At 39.0% G+C, this 12,904-nt stretch overlaps 1 protein-coding gene across 10 annotated transcripts in view; it reads right to left on the bottom strand.

Moving 5' to 3' along the window:
• Positions 1 to 12,904, bottom strand: part of APBB2 (amyloid beta precursor protein binding family B member 2) — a 171,170-nt gene that overhangs the window by 68,776 nt on the left and 89,490 nt on the right. For 6 of the 10 annotated variants that reach the window (XM_085059094.1, XM_085059097.1, XM_085059089.1 and 3 more), the window contains one exon: positions 1,729 to 1,937. In XM_085059094.1, coding sequence (XP_084915220.1) covers positions 1,729 to 1,937 — 209 coding nt within the window. The remainder of the gene's footprint in view (positions 1 to 1,728; positions 1,938 to 12,904) is intronic. The other 4 variants (XM_085059095.1, XM_085059098.1, XM_085059099.1 and 1 more) reach the window with 1 other exon arrangement.

The following is a 12,904-nucleotide window of genomic DNA, read 5'->3' as shown; positions in this document are numbered from 1 at the left end:
TGTGTTCTCACATACATGTATGTCTTACTTAAAACATCTATACTGTATTAAAATCTATATTATTAGAATTCATATATTTTGTACTCTCATGATGCTGCAGAGTATTAAGGATTATTATTCATAAACACAAACTATATTTCATTTAAAGCAAAGAGAATTGTGAAAGGTTAAAAATACATCTAATACATTACCAGCAGGTCTGAAATTTTAATTGTAAAGACATTTTAAACAGAAGTAGAAAAATATTCCAAATGCAAATAAGCATTTTTCCTCTGCAGTTTACCAATCATACAGATTTCTGGGTTTTTGTCAAAACCATCTATAACTTACTAATTAAAGTCCTATTTTCTACATTCTACAGTAAGAAAAATGATAGTGGTAAAGTTATATCCCTCACATGCACAATACAGAAATTTATACTAGAAGCATGTGCAGTACTTTACATTCAGCATTTCTGGATTTTTTCTTGTTTTCTACCAGAATGGTAACAGTTACAGTTCTTTGTCCATGAATCCTCCCAGAAATTATTTCCAGCATGCCTGGGGCACAGTATGAGAGCTTGACTGATGTAAACCATAACTGATATGTTGTGGCCAAGTTTGCAGACCTTATGAGTAGCATTTATGAACATGTGGGAACAACCTTTCTAAAATAATAACCAAGATTGTACATATTTAAGCCTATACAGAATAAAAGTTTCAGGATCAAGATGGTAATACATACTCGAATGTCCTTAGCTCCTCTTAACTTCCGTGTAAGTTAGTTTGGTTCATATATGAACAATATCAAGAACAGAAAAAATGTTCTCTCTGAATGACCTAAAAACCAAAAAACCAAACCCCTAAGGATTGCCTGATCCAAAACTCAGAGCCAGTACAAAGACTTCCCTTGATTTCATAGGGCTGTGGACACTTTTCTCAAAATTCAGTGTAAAAATAATTTTAAACCAACCTTATTTTATATTAGTATTTAATTCCATAGAAGTCTTCCCAGTACACTAAAACAAAGCAATTGTATTTTTGAAGCATATTCTTCTTTATGATAATTGATTTATTTTTCCACTTATATGACACCAAAGAAACTCTTGGATTGTGCCTGAAAGCATTATTTTAAAAGGCAGTACCATATACTGTTCTTTCAGCACATGTGGAGGACAGAGTGTATCTCTATTTCTAGTTAAAGCCTGACTGCAACACTGATAGATATTTGGTACTGGCAGGATGTACTGAGACTTACACCTGAGAACACTACATGTTTAGGCAGTAGGAACTACCCTGTAAAGGAACTAATGTCTCCAATGAAGACTTGTATGTCTTTTGTGATCCTCCTACTAAATGAACCAAAAAGAAAGAAGATGCAAACAAAGAGTCCAGCCAAAAGCCTGCTGTCATGTGCAAAAATGTTATGTATCCTGTATCCATATAATGCAGCAATGCTTCAGCCTGTGCTACAGAAATGCCTAAGTTTCACACTCATCAGGTACTGCCTGTCTAATTTATCTGAGACATGCCTGATTTCATCCTACACATTCAAAGTTTAGGGTGCTTCATCAGGCACAACCATTAAAAAATGAACACAGAGAATAGATACTCACGATGTATTATCAACAAGTAGCTACAGTTGGGGATGTTATCAGGCCAGTTTACCTAACAGCTAAACCTGCAAGTTCAAAGAGTTATTTCAATTTTCCTTACAGTATGTAGCCCACAGGAAGACACAGTAGGTTACCTCAGTTTCTGGAGTAGGAGATGGAGTAATGGAACCGAGCGACCCTTTTCGTGAGCCCTGGAGATCTGTTGGGATGGACACAGGACGCTGCCATTGAGTTGTTCCTGTTGGTATGTGCCAGTAGTAGATCCCAGCAATGTCATTGATTTTTTTCCAACCAGGTGGTAAGTCTGGGTCTGTCTGAAAGGAATGATCACTCCATATATCTGCTGAGAACAGAAAAAAAGCCAAAATCACACAAAGACACAAACAGCTCTTCTGTGGGTCTGCACAGCTGGTACTGCTGTTGTACAGCTCCTGTGTAAATCAACACCAGAAAAACATACCAAATTATGGAGGCTCAATGAAACATGACAGTGGACAAAAGATGAACAACCTGTTATTATACTGCTGCTCTTAATCCTATTTTGGAATTAAAAGTTCTTTGTTAGTCTATCCTTCAAGCCTCCTACTGGGTGTTTTATCACGGTTGCTTTTTTCTGAGTTTCTCGCATTTCTGCTACCCATATTTATGCACATACACACAAATGGCACGATAATTTGAAATAACTCTTACACTGTGAGGTACAAGCCAGACTATTTCTTCCCCAGGGACACTTTAAAAGTTCTTAAATTACTGATTTACCACTTGAGGACTCCTCTAAGCAAATTCTGCAGAAGAAATGCTAGACAATATCATTACGCTCAAATTTAATAAAAAGCCTCACCCACGGCCCAATATCTGAAATGAGCTACATTCCCATAATCAGTTCAGGAAGTTCACAAATATTCTAAATACATGCTTCTAAATGTCCCCTGTTGTGGCCTCTATGGCATTCAAGTACATAGTTCCTGACTCCAAGATCTTACATATTTTAAAGCCTATTCATCTTCAACCTTGCCCATTTTTGTTTCCCAGCTGAATAAATTGACTGCACTCCTCTCAGCCACATAAAAGGAAAATAAATGCAAAACAATTTCTACATTTTGGCCACATCATGCAGGAAGTAATGTGATCAAATATCTAAACATCACAATGAAGTATGTGTGGCAACATCTGCAAGTCCAGTCTAAGTTTAAAGTTTAGGCACAGCTTCTGTCCTTGCTATACATACTATGTATGTAGACACAGCTATTCAAACATACAGTTAGGAAAGTGTTATCCTATGGTTGCATTAAACTACTAATTTCAAACAAATCAAGCAAAGATGCAGAGGAACAAACATACTATTATTTATTGTTGCAATGACATGCAGTACCAGAAAAACCTAAACAGGAATTGCTTTGAAGCAAAAGCAGACAAAGTTCACAGTGGAAATAAAATTGTTAATCCAGACACTCAAACCAAAAATATTTCTGCATCAATTAGTTACAAGAGAAGAATTTATCTCGTATGTGAACAAACAGTTGGAAGGAAATAATGTAAAATATCTGGGATAAGAAAATACCACCTAGCTGAGTAATACTAATTTATTTTGAAAACTTATCCATTAGCAAAAATAAATACACCAAAATATGTTTGTATCTGCTGAGAAATAAAACAGGAATTAGATTTTTTTTCCATTCACATAGCTCAGGACTTTCAAAGAGCAGCATTTCCCACACAAAATGACTGTGATTTATGTTTGTGTGCCATACTCCCTATGCAAAGGGACTGGCCTCAGACCAGCTGATAAGCACGGCTGAACAGGACAGCACCAGAGGGCATGTGTTCATCCTGAAACATCAGTCTTCATGCTTGCTATGCCAACCCACCTGAAAGAAATGAAACATACGTGGGTCCCAGCCCATGCTGCAGAATGGGAGAGACTGTTGGGATAACCTTTTCACAGGCTGTGCTTTCCTACTAGCACGAACAGGAAAGCCTCCCTAGTGCACTGACTGCTCTAACAGATGAAAGCACTCTGTGTGCAAGTCAAAGATGAGGCATCACAAGAGATACCAGCACAAGAAAGATAACAGAGTAAGTGTCAACATACCAAATCTAACAAGACAGATGAATGCACTTGAGGCATCAGAGACCTATCACAGGACGTGAGTGGCTTTTCTCTATTTGAATGTGGAATTGCAGGTAGTAAAATAATTTTCCTCTGAATTTGAATGACCGTATTCAATAGCATGACTTTTCAAAACATCTAATTTTTGTTGCACAGCAGCTAGGTGTTATCTCCACTTCCAGGAGAACTTGGTGGTGATGATAAGAAAGGTGTGGAGACAGAGACCAGAGTCAGTGCCTCTCTGCTTAAGCCCTTGTGGCATGAGGGAACCTCGTTCCCTGAAGGCCAAGAAAACTTCCTTCCTGAAGAAAATACTCTTAAGTAAGGCAACAGGTCTAATGCAATAAATTTTGCATTGAACTGGGAGATGTACTTGGAAAAACAGACACATATTTTGCATGCACATCTCTTTTTCAGGTGAAAACAAATCCCACCCATCAGCATGACTAGGGCACTAATTTATGGAAAAAAGAGTACTCTTCAGTAAGAGGAAATGAAGTCCCAAAGGGCTTGAGACTGGCAATTCAGTACCTGGGATATGCAGTACAGTAATAGCACCTATTGCACAGGACAAGTTTAACTGTTATTTCACAGGTTAAAAATGCTTTTTTGGAAAACTGGGAGACAGCAGCAAGGTAGAGTCCTGCTAAGACAGAAAATACATTCAGGGAAATCTGAGAGGTATCATTGCACCATTCAAAGGACATGTGCTTTGTTTTTCCAGGGATTCGTTTCAATAGAGGAATCTCATTTTGCCTCCTTGGAAGCAGCAGCAGCAGATGTGAGTGCACAGCCTCTGGCTAATGCAAATGCAGCTCCACTGGAGTTACTGAAAGCACTAGACTTTCAGTCAGTTTTTCTAGCTTAAAGAGGACTTATTTCACAGTGTATCACTGTGTGGTAGCAGAATGCCCAAGTGAGACAGCTTGTCTGCAAGGCTTAACAATACTTGCAAACACTTGATCTACATTATCTAAATAGGTTAAGTAATAAAATACCCACACTGTACAGAGATAAAGATGAGATATCATTTTTTTTTTTTTTTTTGGTACTGCTAACTTAGTTATCTCCGTTCTTATGACAGTTTTGTAACAATTTTTCTTCTGTAAAGATCCTCGGAAGAAAAGGGACACCATCCCAACACTGGATTTGATCCAGACTGTGACTGCCTATCACCATCTCAAAGTATACTTCTGCAGTAAAAAAATTAACTGAAAAGGAGTGTTCATTGTCCAGGCTGGAAGCATGATGGTACAAACAGGAACACTTTCAGTGTTTTCCAAATCTGAAAAAATAATCTGGCCAATAATAAATCTATAAAGTCACTCCTGAATTTCTGTTTACAATTTCCCTCCCGTTGTTTACATTCCAGCAATGGATGCAGAATATAAATGAAGGAATTCAAATTGAAAAGCACCCTGTTTGTAATAAGAGATCTGCATCAAAGCTTCCTATGTAAAAAATTGCATAAAATGGGATAGCAACAAGATCCAACAAACTGTTGTCCTAGTGTTTGGGCACCAGTGGGAAATCATTAGCTTAGAATCTGATGTCAGTCTTCATTGCTGAGCTGAAGCATAATGAAGAGCTGGCCTACCATATCACATGTGTATTACAGATGCTATCCTTCTTGGCACACACGGGGAAGCACTGAAAGGAACTGGGATGACAGGAGAATAAAAAGCTTTTATTAAAAAGGAAGGAGATGGGGGAAAGTATTGTTTCCTCTTCTGAAGTTCCAAAACCTTGAAATGAAAATATTTTACTTCTGTCTTCTGTATGTAAATAAAAGCAAAACTAAAGGAAAAGAAAGCCACAGAAACTTAGTGTTATTGAAAAGATGCCAATGACTTCAACAGATCCAGGATTTCATACTAACGGAAGCATATTCTCCCCACCCACCCCATACACACACTGAAGATCAAGGCAGGCACTGAAACGAGAGAAAGACTTTGTATTAATGATTGAGGGGAAATGAAATTCAAGGAGCACTCTCCATTCAACAGCACAGTTGAAAGAACACAGCTCTGGCATATTTCTATCCCATCTATTTCCCGCAGTGGGTTCAATGTGCAAGTTTAAGTTGCTTGACTTTATGAAAAAAAGACTCCAAAGATAACTCCTCCTCACTTTGCATGCACTACAGCAAAACCAACAGCATCACCTACTTGCATGATTCACACCAGTGATGTTCAGCAGGCAGCCTCACCTGAGCATCACTGCAAGAAGCATGAATGCTATCTCAGAAACAAATGCAGCAAAAATACAAGTCAACAGGTCAAGTAATTATAAATCAGACAAGTCTGTCTCATTTGGGGAACGTTACTCAATGAGGAGTGATAACCAGCCAGAAGCTGATCATTTGTCACCATCTTTGTTCACAGCATGTAACTGGTTGTCATGACAACCCTGTCATCCTCCTTGCCGAATTGCTGAACCAGCCACCAGCCACATGCGCTTGGGGAGAGGAAGATTCTCTAACAGTTTCCAGGAAAACATGCTGAAACGTGGGATTTACAGGCATATATGTCACCAGACTCCATCTGTGGCAAAAGGACTTGCTGTTTTGATCAACTGTAAAATCAACCATAATCAGAAAAGACTGACTTCTTTAGTAAAAATCCTAAGGAAGTTTGGGATGAATCGCCTGTACTATTTTTCTTTTTCATGAGATGTGATCTTTGTCCAGCTGTATAAATGAGTTACTACAAGCATAAGAAGAATTCAAGCAGAGATGACTAATCTTAAGGAAGAGAGAGGAAAGCAAATTTGTCAACTTTCAGGAAAAAACCCAAAAACCACCACTAAACCCACTTTGTTTTGCTGCCTCTTCTTTGTCTTGGCTTCTTCTCCCTTCCAATAACCAAAGCCCAAGCCATTGATATAAGGACTACAGTACTAGTACAATCACCAAAGAAAACAAGGGCAAGTGACTTCAGCAGAGGGGCTCTGAAGAACTGCTGATGACAGCCCTGGATGAGGGCTATGGATGATACTAGCTGTCCTGCTCAAATGGGAGAATTTTTGGGCTCTTCAGGTTATCTGCTCAGGGGCAATATAGTCTGAGGGTCCAGAGGTGAAGCCATGAGAAACCATCACTGAAGCTTGCATTTATACTAACAACAGCAGTAGGAAAAAAGTACTGCAGTTAAGACTGTGAGGAAAGGTCTACATGTTCCTTCATGGAAAATAGGCAAAAAATAGGTAAACCCAAGAGGACCAGCCTGTTCACCAAAAAAAACCATCTATCCACAAAACAAGCAGGGTCTGGTAAAGATAGGAAGGAAGAATTGGAGGTGACCTGAATTGCAGTTTCAAGGGAACTGTTGTGCAACAGATGGAACAGGAAGAAGCCAGCTTCTGTCCCATCTGGAGGAGGGTGGCTGTTTAGCCAAGTGGAGCAGCAGTGACAACATGAAATTATAAGACATATAGGAAGGATCATGTCAGGATCAGTTTTCTTTATCTTGAGTCATGACTTCTTCTCACTTATGCACTTCCAGTTCTCTTCCCCATCCCACTGGTGAGAGGAACAAACCACCAGAGAATTCAAAGAATATTGGCCAGCCTAAGACCCAGGAAGAAATAAGCAGGTATACCACCTGGGGTGGTACAGGAGATATCTTAAACGAGATACTATCTGAACAAAGTGCACCAATACCTTAGAAGACTTCTACCTAATTTCCAAAGCAGTCAGAATAATTTCCTACTGTTCAAGCAAGTGATCTACTCCTGCTTATAAATACATTTTGCATATCCCAGAATTACAGAGTGGTTGGGGGTTGGAAGGGACTGCTAGAGATCATCTAGTCCAATCCCTCTGCTAAAACAGGCTCACCTAGAGGTTACACAGGATTGGAACTAGGTGAGTTTTGAATATGTCCAGAGAAGCACAATCCACAACGTCTCTGGGCAGCCTGTTCCAGTGCTCTCAACCTCACATTAAAGAATACAACCAGTATAAGTGGGTTTAAAGCTTATTTGAAATGCTAGTTCTCTATTCCTTCCACTAGATGGCAAAAGCTTTTACTTAAAGAGCAGTCCAAAACACAGCAGACTGTATACCATTCATTTGGTCTAAATCCACTCTGATCATGCATTGTGTGATTGTGACCCAAAAGACCTCCTCACCATGGAGGACTCTGAGCAGCAACTAATTCATCAAGAGCAGTATTTTCATTATCATCATTATCAAATCACTAAAAATGGTATTGCAAATTAGCTTTCAGAGCTAAACCAGTCCAGCAGCAACCTGCATCTGCTTTTCTGAATTTTTTTTTTTTGCATAGCATCTCCTCTTCCTATGCCTTTCCCCACAGAGAGCAGAACTGAAGCATATGATCTCATGTTCTGAGTTCATAACATATTGAACTACTTTGTCTTGTTTTAGAAGCAGGATTTTGTTTGGTCTAAAGAGGAAGAATTAAATGACCACCCCACCTGCGGTACTGCTAGACTCACACAGCGAAGCCTGGCAAGCTCTGTCACACCAGCAGACACACTGCACAGGGAAAGCAATGTGCATGTGCATGGAGTCCAGCCTTCCTTCCCTTCACTAAATTTATCTGTCACAACAACAGCAGCCAAGTATTTGGTAGAAAAATGGGGAAAATCACGTTGGTAGCAGCTCTGGATTTATGTATTTCTCTCTTAAAAGAAAGAGTCTGATTCTCCTGTCTCCTCAAAATGAATTGGTATGCTACTGTCAAACCATCTACAGAACAAACCATTCATTTTAGGCAATGAACAAATATGGCCCGGGATTATCACACAAAGCAGAAAGATTCAGTCTATAATACTGACACAAAAAGCAGTTAAACACAGATACCCTTCTGACTTCAAGACACAGGATGCCTGCAGAGCAGGAGGAGATGCTGTGCCAAGGTCTGGCATACAGCAGTAGTGTCACCTCAACAGCTTCAGTTCTCCACAAAGGAAGTTCTGCGCCACAGTGCTTTACTTGCAACTAACACTCTTGTTTTCAAGCTTCAAACATTACAGTTCAGTATCTCCCAACCTGTAACTCTCCATTTTACTGGGGCTGGCTGTAGACACAACTGTTCCCATCTCCCTTACACTTTCTGCTAGTCACTAGTGCTACTTACTTTGACACAAGCCACAAAGGACAGGTGAACAGATCTTAATTCCTCCAACACACTTGCCATCAATCCCTGGTACTAAAGAATGGCAACAGGGTGGGACTCCACACTTTAGTCACATTTGTTGAGACCAAGAAATAGCTTTCTATCCTCTCTATTCTATTTCTACTGTATCCTCAATAGTTTAAATTGAGGATTGGTAATGTCATTGAGTGCCTCTTTAATCTGACATGAGTAGTAAGACAGAGTATGGAAGAAAGAATCTGACTAGCAGTCACCTTTTTTTTTCTCCATTTTAGAAAAGGAACTGCATAAAAAAGATTTGTATTAAAAGTCAGGTACTGGGCAAAAGATAATTTTCTTCATCTAAAATATAATGAGGCCTACTGATTTCAGAAGTCTATGTAGGGAAAGGAAGGACTGCACTCCTCTGGAGAATATCCTGCATTATTATACTGATATAGCCTGAAATTTTAGGGACATGCTCATTAGTGTTTTTGTGCATATGACTGGCTAATTAAAAGCCAGTGAAGTTGGCCAATGGCACAGACATACAATTCAATTGGTGGCTTGACTAAATCTGCTTTTCTTTGACAGCTTCTTTTAGAGTACTGCGCAAATGCATTAGAAAAACCTTTTTCTGAATTTAATGATTCAGTGAAAACAGAACGTAAAATTGAATTACAACGAAGTTACCATCTGAAATTAAATGTTTCACTTCACAAAAAAAAAAGCAAAGTTTGCAGGCACAGTCATTTCCTCTCTCATGCTCCTCCTTTGGCTCACACAGTGTGGCAGATGCTCTAGGGTGCCATGAAAATTACTGCTTTATCCTCACACCAACCTTGTGAAGCAGGAGAGTGAAAGCCCTGTTTTAAACAAAGTCAGGGAGGGGTAGGAGGAGAGGTCTGAGATGAATTAAAAGCTCTCCTGGAGTCATGGCCAGACTCTGTGTAGTCCCTGGGATCTGTGCAGGCTCCCTGCACCCAGACAATCACACAGCCTGCACAGAGAGCAGCCATTGTGCTCCAGTGTGTCTACAATCAAAGTCCCCTCCATCCTACAGGATGGCCTGCTCTTTCCAATGTGGCAAGACTTGCTCAATTTAGTACTACCAACAAAAGCTGGAATGTGACTTTTAACAATCTATATAATGTATTTGTTTGCCACTTTAAAGCCGTAGCAAAATGTCCATTAGAGAGGAAACTGAAGGCTCCTGTTTTTTTCCAACATAGAAGGCAAATACCTAATATTTCCCTTTCTTCAAGTTAATTTTGTGTTGCTAGCATACTGAAGGGATGGGAGAATTTATTATGGTGAAAATCCACTCTTACTGCAGGAGATGCATGTGCAGGGAGTTTTGCACAAGCCTGGGACAGCACATTGGCCCCATGGCCCAGAGCCTGCCTGCAGAGAGAGACACCAAGGGAGAAGCTCAGGTACCACAGGCAGCTACAGCCCATGTTGAGCCCTTGTAAGACATGAACTCAAGCTTCACCTCAAACGTTGAGACTTTTCATTAAAAACAACAAAGCCAACAACCAAACAACTTTAACCTTTTCAAAAGTAATTTTGCTTCAGTTGAAGTCTTTTCCTGCACAACGCATAGAGCCATACATGAAGTGCAACATGCAGCATCTGCAGCAGGAAGGCTTTATGAACAGGGGCTTCTGACAGCAGATGGGAGCACCAGGGGAGCTGCTGTGTATCACCCATTGTGGGAGAGAGAAGCGTGCTGATAGCACACAGGGGGCTCTCAAGCCCTGCAGTTTATTCAAGTATTTCACATCATTACACTGGTATATCAATTTTCTATTAAATTTTTAGTCATAGTGTCCAAATACCTTCTGGTATTAAGAAATCTCAAATATGTTAATCATCTTTGAAAGCATCCATCTAGCATTAGAAATACCAGTATTTTCATTCTCTTATCTACTTCATGGCACTCCAGATCTAAAATTCTGTATTTTTCAGAGAGATGGATTCATACATATAATTGAAGCTACATTTAAAAATCTACATTTAAGGAGATAAAAATGCTATCTCTGATGAAACCACTAAAAAGAATTAGACGAAAATTCAGAAGAAATATCTGTGGCCCCAATCACCCTGGGAAGCCTAAGTTAGCAAACAGTAGCCAGGAACAAACCCAACGCGCTACAACTGAGTCCTATGGCAGACAAGCATTTGAAAGAGAAAAACTGAGGGATTAATTTTAAAATTCTGCAGAATCACAATACAATTTCACTTGCAATTAGCACCACCTTCAATTGAAAGTCTATTAGGAAAATGAATGTTTTGAAAACGAGGATAAACTTCCCTTAAAGATGCATATGACCAGAGCACAACTTGGAAAGGTTTCTTTATTTTGAAACCTGAGATAGAATCTCCCTAAAAACAAGCACCTGCTTGGTAAGAATAAAAATATGCCAAAGCACAGTAAGACAGTAGACAAAATTTTCAGTGTATGATAAACCACAAGCCACTGAGCTCTATTAGCACTGTGGAAAAGACCTTCTGGTATTAAGAAATCTCAAAGATGTTTGTCATCACAAACAACTGATTGTCACCACAATCAGTCAGAAGCAGTAAAACAAGAGATGCACAAACAACAGAATGGTCCTTCCCCCAGCTAAAAACAGTAGCTAGTCTTTGGTGGAAACCTTAAATTTGTGGACACACCAGAGGACTGCAGGTGGTCTTGGAAAACCAGTTATACAGGATGAGAAGAGCATCCTTTCTGGATTTCTACTCACCCTTGTTGCTGTACAAAAACATAAGACTGCAGATATATCCTACAAGATTAGGATACATACAGTTTCAAGAGCTGTTTTTCAATGCACAACCTACACCTTTCAGTTTTCTTCAACAGACAAAGATGCCCATTTCCTCATTTTTATCAATTTCTTAGAAGTTCCTTTACTGTTATTCTTCTGCTACTTCAAATCCTCATATACAATGGCAGGCAATTAATTACCTATTGCTACTTTGGAAGGATCAAGGTCACCAAGTGTTTTGAAGATAGGATTTTAGTACTCACTGGCAGTTGAAAAAGTTACCTGTTAGGAACCAAGATCAAGATAAAAGTCTTTATGCCTAGAGTTTTAATGCATGATTGAACTATCACAGGACATTGCATGCACTTCATGTGCCCTACTATAAAAATGGATGTAGCAGAATTAGAAAAGACAGATAAAAATCTCTCTGCAGAAAGAGACATTGAGTGTAGTAGGACTCTCCAGCTTGGAAAATAAATGACAAGGAGGAGGGGAGGATGTCACAGAAATCTGTAAAATCATGAATGGTGGGAAGAAGGCAAGGATGGAAAGGAAATCATCATTCACTGTTATTTACTGCTTCCTAAAACAGAAAAGCAATAGGCATCTAATGAAATTATTGGAGAGCAATTTTATAACAAAGGGAAATACTTTTTCATATAACACATAATTCAATTGTGGAGCTCATGGTCACAGGATGTTGTGCATGCCAGAAATACAAATGAGGAAAAAAAAGATTAAATAAATCAATGTTAGAAAAGCCTATCATGGGCAATTAAAGAAGATAACATGAACGACATACCAGGTCTGAAAGTCCTAAAACTATCAATTACTGAAAGTGAAAAAGATATAACAGGGGGAAGACCACTTTACGCTAGCCCTGTTTTTTGTTTTTAGTGAACCCATAAGTTTCTGCTACTGACCACTGTCAGAAGCAACCCATAAAGAACTACATGAGCCTAAGGTCTGCGGGATATGGCTATTTGGTGATGTACAATATGGAACTGTAACCTCTATAACTCTTGCAAAAGCTCCAGTTAGTATATTAGTTAACACTGGAAATAGTGGAACTAACAACATTATTGAAGTACTTTTATCAAAGTTACCACAACAGTTATACTGGATCAGATTAAAAAGCCACATCTGATGTGAGAACTCTCAAACCAATATATCCAAGCTTCCTCTAAGGGATTTGTATATAGATATAGATATATATTGCTAGAAAGAAAACACACAATAAATTTATTCTCATAAATACAAAGGTACACAACTTCCTACCCTGCGGTATAGAATAACCTCATATGACAAAGCAATGCAGGAGTTA

This window comes from Lichenostomus cassidix, chromosome 4 (assembly GCF_008360975.1).
Source record: "Lichenostomus cassidix isolate B80296 chromosome 4, HeHo_3.0, whole genome shotgun sequence".
Classification (NCBI taxonomy): Eukaryota; Metazoa; Chordata; class Aves; order Passeriformes; family Meliphagidae; genus Lichenostomus; species Lichenostomus cassidix.
The sequence above is the reverse complement of the archived record's forward strand: the minus strand, read 5'-3'. Positions and strand labels throughout refer to the sequence as shown.